Source organism: Phocoena sinus, chromosome 17 (assembly GCF_008692025.1).
Source record: "Phocoena sinus isolate mPhoSin1 chromosome 17, mPhoSin1.pri, whole genome shotgun sequence".
In the NCBI taxonomy this organism is placed as follows: domain Eukaryota; kingdom Metazoa; phylum Chordata; class Mammalia; order Artiodactyla; family Phocoenidae; genus Phocoena; species Phocoena sinus.
In genome coordinates, this window is record NC_045779.1 from 9351843 (window position 1) to 9368659 (window position 16817).

General features: G+C 42.1%; 1 protein-coding gene across 1 annotated transcript in view; it reads left to right on the forward strand.

Annotated features, from left to right (window-relative positions):
- Positions 1–10402, forward strand: part of NKAIN3 (sodium/potassium transporting ATPase interacting 3) — a 518578-nt gene extending 508176 nt beyond the window's left edge. The window contains 4 exon segments of the mRNA XM_032609360.1: positions 918–979; positions 4903–4911; positions 10348–10377; positions 10379–10402. Coding sequence (XP_032465251.1) covers positions 918–979; positions 4903–4911; positions 10348–10377; positions 10379–10402 — 125 coding nt within the window.
- The last annotated feature ends 6415 nt before the right edge of the window (positions 10403–16817 follow it).

The following is a 16817-nucleotide window of genomic DNA, read 5'->3' on the forward strand; positions in this document are numbered from 1 at the left end:
CACAGAGTTCAGTGTTCCTATATGCCCACATATCTGTTAATGTTAGAATGCTGTAGTATAACCAGAGCTTGGTATGACCTAATTAATATTTTTAATGGACTATGACAAAAACAAAATCAGGAGAAATGAACTAAGATTAGCTGTAGACATTAGGTTTGGAAAAGAAAGATTGAGGCTTTGATCAAAACAGAAAGAAATTAGAAAGAATATTACCCAAAACAGTGAGTCTATACAGACTGTGAGGCAAGTACCACACCACCAGAGAGAAGTCGAAACCTCCTCTGCAAAATGCAGGTGCTTAGGGACTTCCCTGGCGGCCCAGTGGTTGACTCTGCGCTCCTAATGCTGGTGGCATGGGTTCGATCCCTGGTTGGAAAACTAAGAGCCCGCATGGCATGGCCAAAAGAGGAAAGAAAGTTAGGGGAGCCACCAAAATGCAGGTGCTTATTAGTCAGGAGCGGCTTGAGGACAGAAGGCAAGGACATAGATTTTGTGACTTCTCAAAGGTCTTTCTAATGATGCAATAAATATTCTTAAGGAAAAAAATGGATTCCGGCAGCAAGAAGAAAAGGTATATCTTTTGATATATGGGGGGAAAGGGCATATCTGTATGCCTAAGGACAAACACATTATTTAAAATCTAATGTTATTTAATGTTACTTCATTTTTCACTAAAGCCAGTAACAACTGTGATTTTTCAGTCGCTAAGATCCCACGTTCTATGTGTGTTTCTTAAAACTTCCCCATTTTTTGACCACTGATAATATTTTGAACAGTCTTTATCTTAAATACACATTCTTCCATTTTTGTGACAGGCAGACATTTTTGTTAATATTATTTTTATGTGTTCTTTTTAAATCACCTAGTATTATATGAGTTCGCACATTTATTCATCTTGGGCTATGTTGTATTTTCAGTTGATTTCATAGGTGGACTTGATGCACACTCCCACCGCCAGGACCATGTTGAGTTAAAGCCTGTTCATCTGTAAGTAAAGGTGTGATGAGATGGAAAACATGAATCCTTCTAACTTGGCCAAAACTAACCAAACCTGAAATAATTTGGACCTACCACTACTAATCATTGTTTAATTTTCCACTCATATTTGAAACACACCTTTCACATGTAACCCAACATTATCATTATTATTTTTCATTCCAAAAGGGATTTGAAGTCGGTACCATGGTTTATGTTTCTAAAGTGATAGTTCTATTTTATTTTTTTTATCAGTAGTTGATTGCCAAATTGAAGGGAAGAAAGGATGATTTAGTCTACAAAAGAGAAACTTATTATGTGTCTTGGGGGCAACATAGCAGAGGGAAAAGGGAAGAAAGACTAGGTTGGGATCCACGCTCTACCTGTGTGGTCCCAGGGGCCTCCCTTGAAGTCTCTGAGACTTGGTTCTGTCACCTGGACTCTAGTTTCATAGGTGGAGGAGGGAGGATGGATTCAATGGGATAAGGTATGTAGAGCATCTGTAAAGTTGCCCATGACTGTGCCTAGTACTCAAATATTTGACTAACCGGAAGGAAGTCAACAACTACAACAGAAACACCTCAAACTGGACAGATTTCAGTTGAGTATAAGGAAGGAATCATGGTCACTTGATTGATAAAATACTAGAAGACAAGAAAATAGATACCATGACTCCATTCCTAGAAAACTCTAAGTAGCGAATAGACAACTGTATAAAATAATAGATATCGTGTGCACTTTGCGTATATTATCTCACTTCATCCTCATGAAACTACTGTAATGCACTCATTAGTCGTCCATTCTGTAAATAGACTACTACATCTAGAGGTTCATAGATGATAGACAACCTTCCCAAAATCTATCAAGTAGTCAGTGATGGAGCTGGGGTCTTTCCCTCAACATGACATTGTGGACCTGCTCGGACGACCTTCCGATTCTTTTGGCTCAGTGCTCTGTCATTTCATGGAGACAGAGGAAATTTGGACAGCAGTCACTGGTGTAAGAAACACGCATGAAAGTCTTCATCAGCTGCCTCTTTGCCACAGTGGTTCCTGCCCAAACCTGTACCCCCTTCCCCAGCTTCTTTGGGGCGGAAGCCCTGAGAAACCTGCCCTGGTCACTCCACCTCCCCATGTGGAATTAACTCGATTCCAGCAGAATGAGCTGAAGGAAACATAGTTCACAGGCTACACAAATCAGCACTGTGCCTGTCACGTGAGAGATGTTTAAGTATATGTTGGTTTCTTAAAGCCAACCTAATCTGGAAAAACATTCACCCCATATAACGTTCCAGGACCAAGCAGCCGTCACCTCATTACTCATGCTACTGAGTGCTCATAAATGATCCACTCCAGAAGTGGGTATCTGTGGATGTGGGGAACTTGGCAGGGATTGTGACGATAACAAAGAAGATCAGAGCAACTGGAAGTGAGAAAAGAACTGAAACAATGCCTAGCGGTGACTTAGAGAGTCTTCTATATATTTGTTATGTGAAAAGAGGACGATGGATGATGTCTTTCATCTCCACTGTGAAAAATATAACTCAGCAGAGAAATTGCAGTATGAAAGATGTCGGTCAGATGTCAGAAAGATCTTACTATTAGGGGTGGTTATTAAAAAATGCCAATTGATTACTGATGGTAATGGAATCTCCTTTCTTAAATGACACTCGTGTATCCATGTGCCTGAAAAGGGTGTCCCTGTGGCATGGCCCAGAGGCAAGTGACTTCTGTCTCTGTTTCCTAAAGTCCCTTCAATCTCTGTGAATCCAGAACACATGAAACGTCCCGGTAAGTTTACCTAAAAGGCTTTGATCAACTCCACTCCCTCCTCAAAGGGCTTTCTCCTTTTTTTTTTGAAGTATAGTTAATTTACAATGTTGTATCAATCTCTGCTGTACAGCAAAGTGACTCAGTTATACCCATATATGCATTCTTTTTTAATATTCTTTTCCATTATGGTTTATCACAGGAGATTGGATATAGTTCCCTGTGCTCTACAGTGGGACCTTGTTGTTTATCCATTCTAAATGTAATAGTTTGCATCTACCAACCCCCAACTCCCAGTCCCTCCCTCCCCCACCCCCCTCCCCCTTGGCAACCACAAGTCTGTTCTCTATGTCTATGAGTCTGTTTCTGTCTCGTAGATAGGTTCATTTGTGTTATATTTTAGATTCCACATATAAGTGATATCAGATGGTATTTATCTTTCTCTTTCTGACTTACTTCACTTAGTACGATAATCTCTAGTTGCACCAAAGGGCTTTCTCAACTCCCCTGTTCACTGCTGACCTCCCACACCTTTTCAGCTGAATATGGCTTCCACTACAGGCTGCAGAAAGCAAGAGAACAAGTTTCTACTTTGATAGATGATGCATATCATTATGTCAGATGTATATGGAATGCCTTTCAACCATGGAGGGAGCAGGAATCGGCAAGATCAAACTAAACCCAAATTAAAATCATTGTGCGTGAAACAATTTAAGAGGTCAGTGGGTGCCCCCCTCAGGTATGCAAATATGGCAGAGTTTATCCAGTTGGCATCAACCAGCCTGCTTGATTTCTTTTAATAGAAGCCTTTGTATTGGATTCCATTGTAACCAGCTCAGGGATGCCACATCCATTGTACCAGCAAGACTGGAGGAAAAGCCAATCTTCTGAACTACATCGTTAGAGGGGGCATGAACCCTGGCTTTTAACCTTCGTTAAGGCTCTAAGTTCCATAGAGTACAAAGCCAGGTTTATGAAGAAGCCACTTTATGAAGGAGATCGGGAGAATCTTTATCATATTCCTGGGAACAGGGATATAGGTGGGTAACTTTCAACTCCAGATGGGTGGTTACATTCACTGCAGACTTGTACAGGGAGCCCTCATTCTTGTGTTTGATTGTGTCACTGCTCGCAATCATAAAGTGCACTTTTCCGGGGCCCACAGTCCAACTGGGTGTGAATATGTGCACTGGGGTGATGTGATGTGAGGCAGTTCGCACGTGGATTTGGTCTCTCATGCTTTGTCTCTCTTTAAAGTACCAGCATCAACAAATGAACTTATTTACAAACAGAAACAGACTCAGACACAGAAAACAAACTTATGGTTACCAAAAGGGAAAGGGGGGGAGGGGTAAATTAGGAGTTTGGGATTAACAGATACACACCACTATATATAAAACAGATAAGCAATAAGGACCTACTGTATAACACAGGGAACCATATTCAATATCTTGTAATGACGTATAATGGAAAAGAATCTGAAAAGGGGTATATACATATGTGTGTGCACACATGTGTGTATATCTGAATCACTTTGCTATATGCCGAAAACTAACACAACATTGTCAATCAACTATATTTAAATTAAAAAAGAAAAAGTAATGGCACCAAGCTATCAAGGCCCACTGGTTACATAAATTGGTTTACTTCCATTTACAACTGTTTTTTGGTCACTCACAACATGTGTACCAGGCCCTGGGCTGGAGATACGAAGATGAGTAATACTTGGGCTTGACCTCCAGCCGTGAATGATCTAGTAGAGGAGACCTACATAGAAATAAGTAGATACAAAACAACGTCCCCAAGGCAATTTTTTGCAGAAGAGGGAACGTCTACTTCCCACTTGGGGAGAGAAGGCACCACTGGGAAATGATGCCTGAGCTGATGTTGGAAAGACGATGAAGAGTTTATCAAAAGCAGAAGAAGAAAACGAATGTCCCCTGCATGGAGGCCACGCTGCAGAGGAGAAAGTTTGAACCGCTGTGCATATCTAATCTGGCCTTCCCCACCGTTCTCACATAAAGTCAGCCACCTACTGGGAAGCCGATGTTTAAAGCCGCGAAGGAACCTTGGCTCCTGCTGGGGATGCTCTGAGATCCTCAGCAGCCACTGCTGCACCATCTAAACAATGGCATCCTTTATGCCTAAGGCCATGGAGATGCTTCCAGTGATTGACTGTTGTCTGGGTCTGGCTTGGGGATACGTGACACACGGGTCAAGGGGAGCCTGTTCTGGGGACCATTGTCTTGCCGTGGCGGCGAATGAGGGAGCTGTAACTCTCAACATAAGTACATCCTGCTTCTCTGCCAGCGTCTCCTCCATTGCTGCTCCTACACCACCTTTCACAATGGGGAAACGGTCAGGACAAGGGTTGCTCACCTGGTCATCGGTGGCTTTGAAGAGGACACCTCCGCAGCAGCTCATGGTGGAAGCAGCAGCTACCCCAAAGGGAGGGGGCTAACAGAAGCAGCTTTACCTCTCAGGAAGAAGCACAGCTTGGCATAAATCCACGCAGCTCTGAAAGAGATACAGATATTCAGGGAGTGATGTCAGAGCGAGCAACTGAATTACTTTAAGTTTTGTCAAAATCATCATAATGGTTAGCAACCGGGTGGTGGGACAATTAAGCTGCATGTAGCAGTAACTCTTCACATAAAAATAATTAGACCCAGGCGGTTTATCAAAGAAAGACAGCAGTGGAATCTCAGAACTGAGTTTCACAAGAGACGTAGAGAGATCTGATGATGCTAGAAATTTCCACGAGGAAGACACCCTGTGACTGCAGTTAAGAAAGACGTGATGAAAAAAGCTTCTCCTGTTACTTTTAGCCAATCTTTTTCTAAGGTTTCCAAATGAGAACTTGACTTTTCTCTGGTATCTTGACTTGTCTGATTGCCTTTGCAGGAGGCTAATTTTTCTTCACAAAAATTGTCACACGCTCTGTGGTCACCGCTGACAGAGTGTCTGCTATTGCAACCAAGTACCGGAACACATACGCAGCTGCCCCCCATTTCAGGCTGGCACTGCCGTCAGCTCCACTGGACCTCCACCCCTCACAGCCCAGACTCAGAGGGCATCCGCCTCTGACGATCGGGCTGCTGGACGGAACCAGACACGGTCACATCCATCTCCGCTCTTTCCTGAGAACGGGTGTTTTGTATCAGTATGCTTACAAGTTGGTGCCAGGCCATTCTGCATGTACAAAATCTACATTAAAAACCAGCCAGGAGGACAAATCAAAGGGATGTGTGTGGGTGTGTGTGGGAGATGCGGAGGTGAGAATGATGTGCTTTCAAACCCTGATTTAACAACCAGTAAACACCGATGGGGAACCATCATTTACCCCATCCCTCCTCCATGTCTTGACCAGCCGCCTGAAGACAAAATGATAGCTCTCTGGCTATAGCCTGTTTTCTTTTGTCCTTGATTGGCTTTCACACCTTCCTATCCCTCTATCTATGTGTCTGTCCCTGTGACACGCAGAGCCAGGTGTCTGTGACCTGCTCATAGGATGGCGGCTCACTTTTCCCATTACTGAGGGTGCAGTTCTGTTGCCTGAGGGCAACCGTCAGTCCCTGGAAAGATGGGCACTTACAGCACTTAGGGCTCACCGCTCTCCCTGGCTTTGGGGAGCCTTCCCTTTGTCACTGGCATTCATGACTTTTTGATCCATCCTAGGGAATGATTATACTATTTTAGGGACAATGTAAGAACACACCTAATGTGTAGCTATTTGACCAAGTAGCAGTGAGATGGCTGTGTTTATATGGTTTCCGCAGTTCTGACTCATCCCTACACTGGCCAGTTCATGCACCATTGTCCTTGCTAGGATGGAACGAGGCCACCCACCGCGCAGCCGGCCACACGCGAGAGGGCCTCCACAACTGATGGTCAGTCGTCCTCACTGGGGACACAAAGACCCTCTCGTTTGACACATGGCCTCATGCACTGCCCCCAGAGCCTCGAGGAGCCCGGTCCTCGTGCTGCCTTGTGAAGCACATAAAGCCTTTTCCAAAATGAGAAAGCTCGGATCTGAACGGTGCCCCCCCAGGGAAGCTGTCAGTTCCTGTCTCTCCCAGAATCTCAGGATTCCTCTCAGTACTTGTCATTGATGTCAATGAGAAGAAAGTAGATTTCTGTAGTGGTGTGGAGTACGGAGCTTCTCCCCCCGAAAAAAACTCATCAGCATAAGTAAAAGTAACTTCATCCACACCTGTTCCCAAGAGAAAGTATACACTGATTTTAAACCTAAAGGTAATGAAGGTAAACCAAATTTTATATTTAATATATATTTTTCATTTTATAGTTACATCAAAAATATATATAATCCTCATGTTACGACAGGTTCTGGGAAGAAACAAGACATAATAAAGAATGTACAAAACACAGAGTCAAGAACACACACACACACACACACACACCCCAGAAGTGACAGAGAGACTTAAAAAAGCAATAGAAAAAGAGACAATGACAGGCCTATCAGGAGACACACTTTGAAATAACAACACTATCTTATCATTTGATTTCATTCTGCCTCGAGGGTAGGTACCCTCAGGTAACTGCCAACATATCTACAAAATCTGCCCAAAAAAATGATCTTAAGGATCCCAAAACTCAAACTCTTCTACCCAGACTAATTGATCCATCATTAAAAGAGTGATAACTAGACATTCTGTGTCTCCAGAGGTGATGCAATAAGACACAGCACCATCTACGAAATATCTTGGGCTGACTGATCTTGGACTGAAAGTGTAGAAAATACAAGAATAACACAGTAAGTTAAATCTCACCACAAGGAAGCAATCAGCCACTCTAGAATATGGGAAATAGTACAGGGCAAATGAAAAAAAAGCGGGAGGGGGGACTTACCATTTAAAAGGGATTTAAGAGACATACGAGTCAAATACAGTGTGTTTACCTTGTCTGGATTCTGGTTTCAACAAACCAACTGTAATGAGATGCTTTTAGACAATTGGGGAAATGCAAACATGGACTGGATAGGAAATGATATTAAGGAACTGTTGCCTATTTTGATAGATATGCTAATAAATAGGTTTTAACAAAAGAAGAAACATTTTTTATCACTTGAGCAGAGTTTCTGAACCTCAGCACTGTTAACTCTGGACCCAGATAATTCTTTGTAGTAGGGGCTGTCCTGTGCATTTTGGGATATTTAGCAACATCCTTGGCCTCTGCCCACTAGACACCAGTAGCGGGCGCGCGCGCACACACACACACACACACAGCCAAATTGTGGCAAACAACTGGTAAATGTCCCCGGCTAGGAAGAATCACCGAGTTAGGGAATCATCACTGAGATGTGCCAATGAGTGACACACAAGACGTGACGTCTAGGATTTGCTTTTAATACTCTAGCCAAAGAAATAAATAATAAAGTTGTGGTGACTACATGAAACTTAATTAAATAATTTTTATTTTAGTTGAAGCTGGATAGTGAGAACATAGGGATTCATAATACCATCTCTTTACTTCTGCGTGTGTATGTTTGACTTTTAAAAATCCATCTGTTAATAAAACCTAAGGCAGAGCGGTCAATAGGCTTTCCTTTCAATGCCTCCTCTCACAGTTGCTTCATTGTCTTATTAGAAAACTCCTTGCAGACGTATTTCCCAATGCCTGAAGTAACACTCCAGCATTCCTACCTGGCGTCATGGGGACAGGCTCAGCCTACTTCGCAGCTTTTCCAATCCATGTTGCTAAAGCCCCAAAGCAGAAAATAGTAACTATAAGTAGAGGTGACGTGAAAGATAGATGTAGTGGGTACCTAGACGTTCCCCCGACGCCCACCAATACTATCACTAACAAAGAAAGAAAACGCCTTCCCCTGCTGCCTTATCCCATTCTAGAAGAGTCACCTGTTGGACGGATGAATCAACTTCCACAACTTGAATCTTCCTTCAGAGTAAAAGGTTATATAAAACTATAAAAATCCCACCATTATAATCTCATCCCTTTATCTTTCCATTTAAATCCTTGTTCAACTCAGTGGGGTCAAAGGGCTAGATATTTGGGCTACATCTTTCAGAATGTAGAGAAATAGGAGAGCAGAGAAAGCGTGATAAGTGATAAGGAGAGAACTGCAGGGCTCCCGCCCCTGAGGGGTGAGGAGGGAACAGAATTTACAGGGAGAAGAGTGGCTTCCAAAAAGTGAAACTGGGAAGTTGAACATTTTTTTCAGCTATTTCAAATTATGATGGAAAAGTCCATTCCGAGCCACAGAGTCACTGAACTGAGTTAATGGAAGAGAATATCTGGATGGGGATATAAAATAAGTATGAAACACCGCCTCCACTGGCACCCTGCTTATAATTTAGTTGGCAGGAAAAAACTTACATACCTGAGTGAAACAATCAGTGCACAATTAGTTGTGAAGCTGAAAGCCCTTCGCTACACATGGGGTCCAGCTGATAGCATAAGAGTTGCCATTAGCAGGATGAGAAAACAACACGGCCGAGGTAGAAGTGGAATCTTCGTGGAGGAGAAGAGATTTCAACTGAACCTCAGAGATGAATAGGTTTGGATCAGCTAAGACTTTTCACAAGAGAGGAACAAAAGTATCCAACAAATATTTATTAGGTGCCAACTGTATAGCAGACACTGTGTTGAAGCTGATACTGTACGAAGATGCTAGAGCCAAAGCCCTCACGTTCCAAACGCTTACCACCTGGTATGGAGTCAGGAAGATGCACAGAGTCTTTGTCAAATGTGTGGAGACAAGAATGACTGGAGATGAGAGTGTGTATTCCAGAGAAACAGAACCAATAGGGGGTGTGTCTGGAGAGAGAGAGATTTTAAGAAATCCGCTCATGTGATCACGGGGCAGGCAAGTCCAAATCTGCAGGGTAGGCAGGCACACTAGAGACCCAGGAAGAGTTGACATTGCATCTGGAGTCCAAAGGCAGTCTGGAGGCAGAATTCCTTCTTCCTCCGGGGACCTCAGTCTTTTCTCTTAATGCCTTCCAACTGATTGAACATGAGCCACCCACATTATGGAGGGAGTCTACTTTCCTCAGTCTATTGATTTAAATGTTAATCTCTTCTAAAAAAAAAAAAAAAGGAAAGATACCTTCACAGTGACTTTTAGACTTGTGTTTGACCAAATATCCGGGTACTATGGCCTAGCCAAATTGACACATAAAATTAACCATCACAGGGTGGGATGTATGTAAGGGCCATAGGTGGTATGAAAGCCAGACCTGGATGGTTCTTCAGCAGTCAGCCAACGGAAGGCTATAGGAAGGTTAGGCTAGGGCTGTAGCTAGCGGTTCGCAGACGTAATACTACCCTGTCATCTTTACCCCAGGGCCACCAAAGGCAATACCTTTACATCACTCCCCATGTGCTATGTGGCTGACACGTCTTTCCCAGGAAACCGCAAGTCCTCCCCTCTGACGTTTACACCTGCTTGCCCCGCCCTGATCTGAAAAGCAGGGAGCCCAGGTGTTTTGCCTGCTTATTGCTACAGCCACGGGCACAGACAGCAGAAGGCACATTTTGCCTTTTGAAAAGCCTGGATGAATAAAAAGGAAATTTGGTTTTCAATTTTGAAGTCTTTTAAAGCACTTCATCCTTTCTGTTTCAGGTCGAAATAAGTAACGACGCTGACTCTGAAAATGCGGCTGCTGAACTTGACTTAGGAAGCAAAGCACCAATGACATCACCTCTCTGCATTGACACGTCTCACTTTCTTCCAGAGGATGGACTGCACCTCCCCACTTTCCCACGAATCAGAGTTCTCCAGGCACGGCCTATGTGTTATTAGCATTGTTCGCTAGATGAGTTGTAGGTGCTTGGGTGGGTGTTTTTTTAGTCATTTCCTTCTTACATGAATACTTGTAAACTGTACCCCCAAACTGGTTTTTAATCTTTTAACAATATTTAATGTGAGGCATGCAAAATGAGAAACATTCTGTGAAGGCTTTCCACAGTCAATTCTAAGAGAAATGTGGGTTTGTGTAGTTGAGATGTCAAGTCCCCATTGCTGACTGCAGTGATCTCAGGCCTGACGGGAGTTCTCATAGTGGATGTTACCCGGGGTTCCTCGGCAGGAAGTTAGATGCGGTGACAGATGATAAATGGGTACAGATAGTAGATGGGGCTTTCAGACTGAGTACAGATCATTTTTTCAACACCACAGACAAAATAGAGAGTCCTCCTTTGTTCTCGACTTTCCAAAACCCAGAATCATATTATGGCAATCTAAATGCTTAGATGCTTGCGTGATATCTCGTTCTTCCTATGTTCTGAAAAAATATATATCACGGGCGTATGAAAGAGTGAAATGACCAGTAGAACACCTTTCCCGTTCGGAGGGAATCTGGTATCTCTGAGGTTCAGATTTTCTACCCTTTCTCCCAGTTCTGACACTGGCGTCAGACCTAAATATACAGCTTATAGGTTTATGGGACAGAAATCACAACCATAAATCTGTGATCAGGAATGTTGCTCTTAAGATATTCCAAAAAGTATTAAAATAGTGTGGAATTCTCTATAATACTGCTAAAGAAGATGTTTATATTGTTCTGAATCAACTTTTCTTTCTCCTACCCCATCCCAAGAACCAAGAAAGTAATATGGGAAACAATATTCCATGGGAAAAGGACTGTTGAAAACATATCACAGTTTTTTCCTTCATATCTTTCAATTATTATTTCCCATATCAAAATAAGCTTTGCTCACTTTGTGTAACAACCAAGATGAGGCCTCCTATAGGGCCCGAAATTGTGTCTACGTGCAGTATTTAATCCAGAAGTTAACTTGGCCCATACATCTCTAAGTCGGTCTACAAACCATCTTAAATTGTGTCCAATTTTTTGTATGTGTGTAGAGGTTTTTATTTTCCTTCTTCTCTTTTGAAGCCCATATATTTTATAAGATTCTTTTAAGAATCAGAATTTATGCAATAAAGTTGGCCCTGGTTCCTTCCAGTTCATGACAGACACCGTGGGCTTTCCGGAGGTCTATTGTACTCACAGCCTCTGGGCTGTGCCCTGTCAGTCAGCTGACACTCACTGAATACCATCACTTTCCATTCCACTGAATAAACCCAAATTCAAAATGAAGAGGAGATAGCAGGGACTGGGGAGAAGGGCCAGTCCAAGCCGACTTGTACAGTTGGGGGCTGGAGCCTAGGGGATTTGGTGATTTGTCCGAAGCCCTGCTGTATACAGAGGGCACAGGCTATGACCGAAGGAAGGAGAAGCCAGAGGGCAAAAGGGGGAGAAGGTTGGGTCCCCAGCCCACCACTGTGGACTTGGGCAGTGTTAGACATCTCGGTCCTGGAGATTTCCTCATCTGTAAAGTAGAACAACAATCCCTACCTCCCAAGGGTAAGGTGAGGATTAGCTGAAAATATAAAAACTACTGTGTAAACTGTGAAGCATGCCACCATTGAAAGAGGCAGTTACCACTGTCACGTCAGAACAACAAGTTGGATCCTGTCCGGAGCTCTTGTTACCCATTCAAGTGCTGTGCAAAGCCCATGCAAACCCCAAACTCTTTCAAGTTTTCTAAAAAGTAGCTTGAAAAAATTGCCCATATTTAAGAGATTAGAAATAGTATACACTAAACACTGCATTTCTTAATTTAAAAATAACTTTTACATTCAAATTCCAAGACAAATACGTATTATTATGGAGAAAACTAATAGCATATAAAAAATGAAGAAAATCAGTAGGACAGAAGAGTAAAAATAACATTTAAATATTTTAAACTGTCATTTCATTACACACACACACACACACACACACACACACACACACAAACAAAACACAGTAAACTTCACAAAACAGTACCCCACTAACTAGTGTTGCTGTTTCACCTTCGTATAAATTTGAACATACTTCTACAATGCACTGCAGAGTCCTAGATCTTGTCTAACTGCAGATTTGAGGAGGAAATCCTCACATCAGTGATCTTTCTATGGATATTCAATATAGGCAACTACTTAATATGGTACGTGTGTTTTTAGTTTTTAATCTTTCTTCATTTAAGTTATAACTGTTTCAATCCCCAATCCCAGCAATCCATAATGGTAATTCTAAAGTTCCAGAAAATTTGCCACTCATCAGAAACAAGTCAGACAGATCTCCCATCTCCCCTCCCTCCCACTGGGCCCCTCCCTGCCTCTCCTCTTCCTGGCCAGTCTTCAGAGGTTCTGCTTACTTGAGACCAAGGGATGAAAAGAAGCACAGGCTTGCGCGGTAACGCTCAGCAGCCACCCCTTGATCCGGGTAATTCCAACACAGCACTGTCCAGCTTGCTGCCTCTTAGCAGTGAGAGTTTCCAGGTTTTGCAGCTCTTGCCTCCTGTTTTAGGGAATGTACACTGCACCGTGCATCATGCAGCAGGGTTTTCGACAAAAACATGTTCACTCTATCTACACTCTTGCCGAATCTTGGCTTCTCCATATGCAAAGTGTGTGTCTGGTCAGAGCAACTCGTATATTTAGCCTGTATTCATTTGCTGCCATCTCCTCATCCTAAAAGATGGTCCAACTCCAGGTTCCAGCGCTCTCCTCAGAAGTTGTCTCGATTTAGCTGGAGATGCGTCCCCCAGTGCCCATGAGCCCCTAGTGCTGACTGGAATGGAGACACAAAAGTTAAAACCACAGGTTTTTTCCTCTTTGAACCATCCTGGCATCGTGTCTTGTGAACCCTGCCCAACCCTGCCCCAGGACGTGTCTTCTATCTTGGTCAATGACTTTTCTTAAAGATAAGAAAAGTGTGTGAAGTCACAGACAGCTGGGATTTAACCTTCAAAGCAGCACAAGTTAATCAATGGAATTACAGTGGTTGACAGGGTTAGAGAATTCCCAAGGGACAGAAGACATACTGGGGTGTGGAACTGCCTAGATCAGAGAAATCCAGAACATCTCTTAGGAAAAGCTCTAAGCTAGTACATCCACAAGTATCTTAGCCTTCCACCCGCCATAGAGTGTGAGGGTATGTGTCCCTGAAACAAAAACTTATGTCCATCTCACTCCGACCTGAGGGGCTATTGCCTCACTTGTTTTGAAGATAACGTGACATCCTGCCTAGCATCCTGCCTAGCATCCTTCTTTCTTTTTTCCTCCAGAAAAAATAAGCCTTGCTATTTCCTATAGACCTAAATAAGGGGAGCAGCCAGCTTCAAGAGGCTGGATCTAACAAAATATGGCAGGGCTGCCATCTGTCTCACTTAATGGATGGGACGCTCGCTCGTGATTGAGAGGAATTCGTCTTCATCAACATCAGCTGAAATGTACGTTGCAAATCTGGAGACTGCTAAACTGAGAAGCGAGTGAAAACCAAATTTGCTCTTTTCAATCTTGGCAAATTAGAAAGGAATCTTGCCAAGAATAAACAGATCTTCATTTCATACCTAATTTTAAAATGTATAGTGTCCCAAAATGTGGATTCACTACTATGGTGTAAACATTCTGGCTAATTATTTCTTGAAGGAAATACTTATCATTTCTGAGTTGCTGTAGTAGGTAACTAGGAGAACTTTTACAGTTGATCAGAATTCACATGTTCTGACTTGACCTTTTAGCCCAAGGTAGTAGCTGCTTTCAATGGATAACTGAATTAAGTAGGAAACAATACCAATAATTGATCTTTTCAAACTTCGAAACCTTGAATGTCTGTTTTTCTTGTTTCCTCCCATTTAAGAGTCATCGGATCGGTAATCTTTGATTGACAGATAGTCTATCTATGAACGCTGCTCAAATACTCGTGATAAATAGGCCCATAACTCAAGGATATTATGCCCAAAAGTTAAGCTAATACAGGGAATCACTACTCACGTAACTGCATAGTTCGCCGTGCAGAAAGGGAGCAGATATATCTTAAATATTAGAAGAATGTATTTATTAATAAAGAATTCTTCAAAAAACAGAATTCCCCCAAAATTCACAATTTGTGGGCAGCATTTCCCTTTTGATCCTGAAAAAGCTTAATTTCTTTACTGAGAGCTAAGGAAAAAATGCCATTTCTAGAAGGTAGGCAAAGCTTCTTAAATATTGATATTTGTAGAAAAGTTTGGTGTCAGGTGATAAATGAATCATCTTCCTTAGACTTGCAAGCATATGAAGAGCAAGTAGCACATGAAATACTAAACGTTTTTAATGAAATATCTGAAGAGTCCAGAATATACTTTGGCTTGAACCTGAGAACTAAATTAAGGAAAAAGAAGAAGGAGAAATAAGAGAGGAAGGAAAGAAAGGAGGGAGGAAAGGAGAAAAGAAAGAGAAAGAAGAGGAGGGAGGGAGGAAGGAGGGAAGAATTCAAATTTGAAATTCTACCCAATTTGGATTTGGACATATCAATCCTTAACTTGGGGTTATTGTTCTTGTTTCTCTGAGTAACTGAAAGCACTGGCCATTTTCCATTTAGGGCATGCTTTTCCTTTGCTCTCCAGAGTTAAGTTTTTAAAAACAGTTTGAAGAAACCAATAATCTATCTAGTTATTCTCACAGAATTGCTTTGGCAGACAACGTTGTCAGTCTACATTCGTTAGGATTAGAGCTACCTACAAGTGACAGAACAGAAAAATGACAGTGGCTTAAATAAGATACAGGTCTATGTCTCTTCATATTTCAAAATTCTGGAGATAGCAAAGAGGTGGATTTGGGTTCCCTAGAGACAGGGACCCAGGCTCCTTCTGTCTTGCTTCACTATGTGTCCTGCCATTCTCAAGATCATGACTCAAGATGGCTGCCAAGGTTCCAGCCATTGCTTTTGTATTCCAGCTAAAAAGGAGGAAAAAGGGACAGAGAAGGGTGCTTCCTCCATTTAAGGATGTGTCTCACAAGTTGCACACACTACCTGGTTCACCCCCAATTTAGTTGCAAGGAAAGCTGGAAATTGTAGTCCTTATTCATGGTGGCCTTGTACCCATCTAAAATTTCTTAGTAAGAGAGGGAAATGCATATTGAAGAATGCTTAGCAGTCTCTGCCACAAGGTTCAAACTAGTGGGCATGATATTTTGGAATAATGTTTTTATTTACTTTAATTATAATACATTATAGAAAAATACATATATCCTTCAATACTGTAAGGAACTGATTATCACCTCTGTGAAATGAGAATTTCTACCTCATCTTTCTGCCTTTCTTTTTAGAAAGAAAAATGTAAATCTATGACACAAGATACTTCAATGTTTCCCATAATTCTGCAGAGTATATTTTAACTTTCCTTCTCTGAAAATTGAACTGAAAATTCAAGAACCAATCTAACGTATTGCTTGGTTCTCACTGTTCTGCTACAAAAGTACGTTAATTCTTCTGTGGTCGTAACTCTTTCTTCTGATCAGTAGTGTCATTATTTTCTTTTCATTCAATTCAACAAATATGTATGGACATCAGTGCTTAGGGAGGTGGGGAAGGACTTCCAAGTGAAAAGTATATGGTCCTTTTCTGTTATTTTCTCTCAGTAAAAGTTAGACTTGTGTTTCCTTTCACCTGTTTTTCTTTAAGAACATAATATTGGCTAGAGACAAACGAGTACAGTCGTCCCTTTGTATCCGTGAGAAATTGGTTCTGGGAGCCCTCAGGGAAACCAAAATCCTCCATGCCCAAGTCCCTTAAATAAAGTGGCGCAAACAATGAAAACAGTCACCTCCCCCCACCAACACCCCAGATCCGTGGATGTGGAAACCCATGGATACGGAGGGGAGGGTGTATTTTAAACTACTTGATAGTACGATTCTCTAAGAAAACATACAATTGAGGGAAATCGTAACCTGCTTTTGTAATTAGATTTTATCGTATATTCCTCCTAGGCTCTGTGTGTGTGTGTGTGTGTGTGTGTGTGTGTGTGTGTGTGTGTTTGTGTGTGTGTGAGTGAAAGGGAAACAGCCAGAGCAACAGAGATAGAATACCTTCCAGGTATTACTCATTAAACAATACCCCATGAAGTGATTTTCATCACTGAAAAGTGTTGGTTATATTCTCCTCGCACCTTGTGCCTGCAAATCTGGCAGCTGACACTGATCACTGAGATAAGATTGAGTGACTTATCCATGCTGTACACACACATCTACACACAAACTTCACTAAGTACATCCTTTTC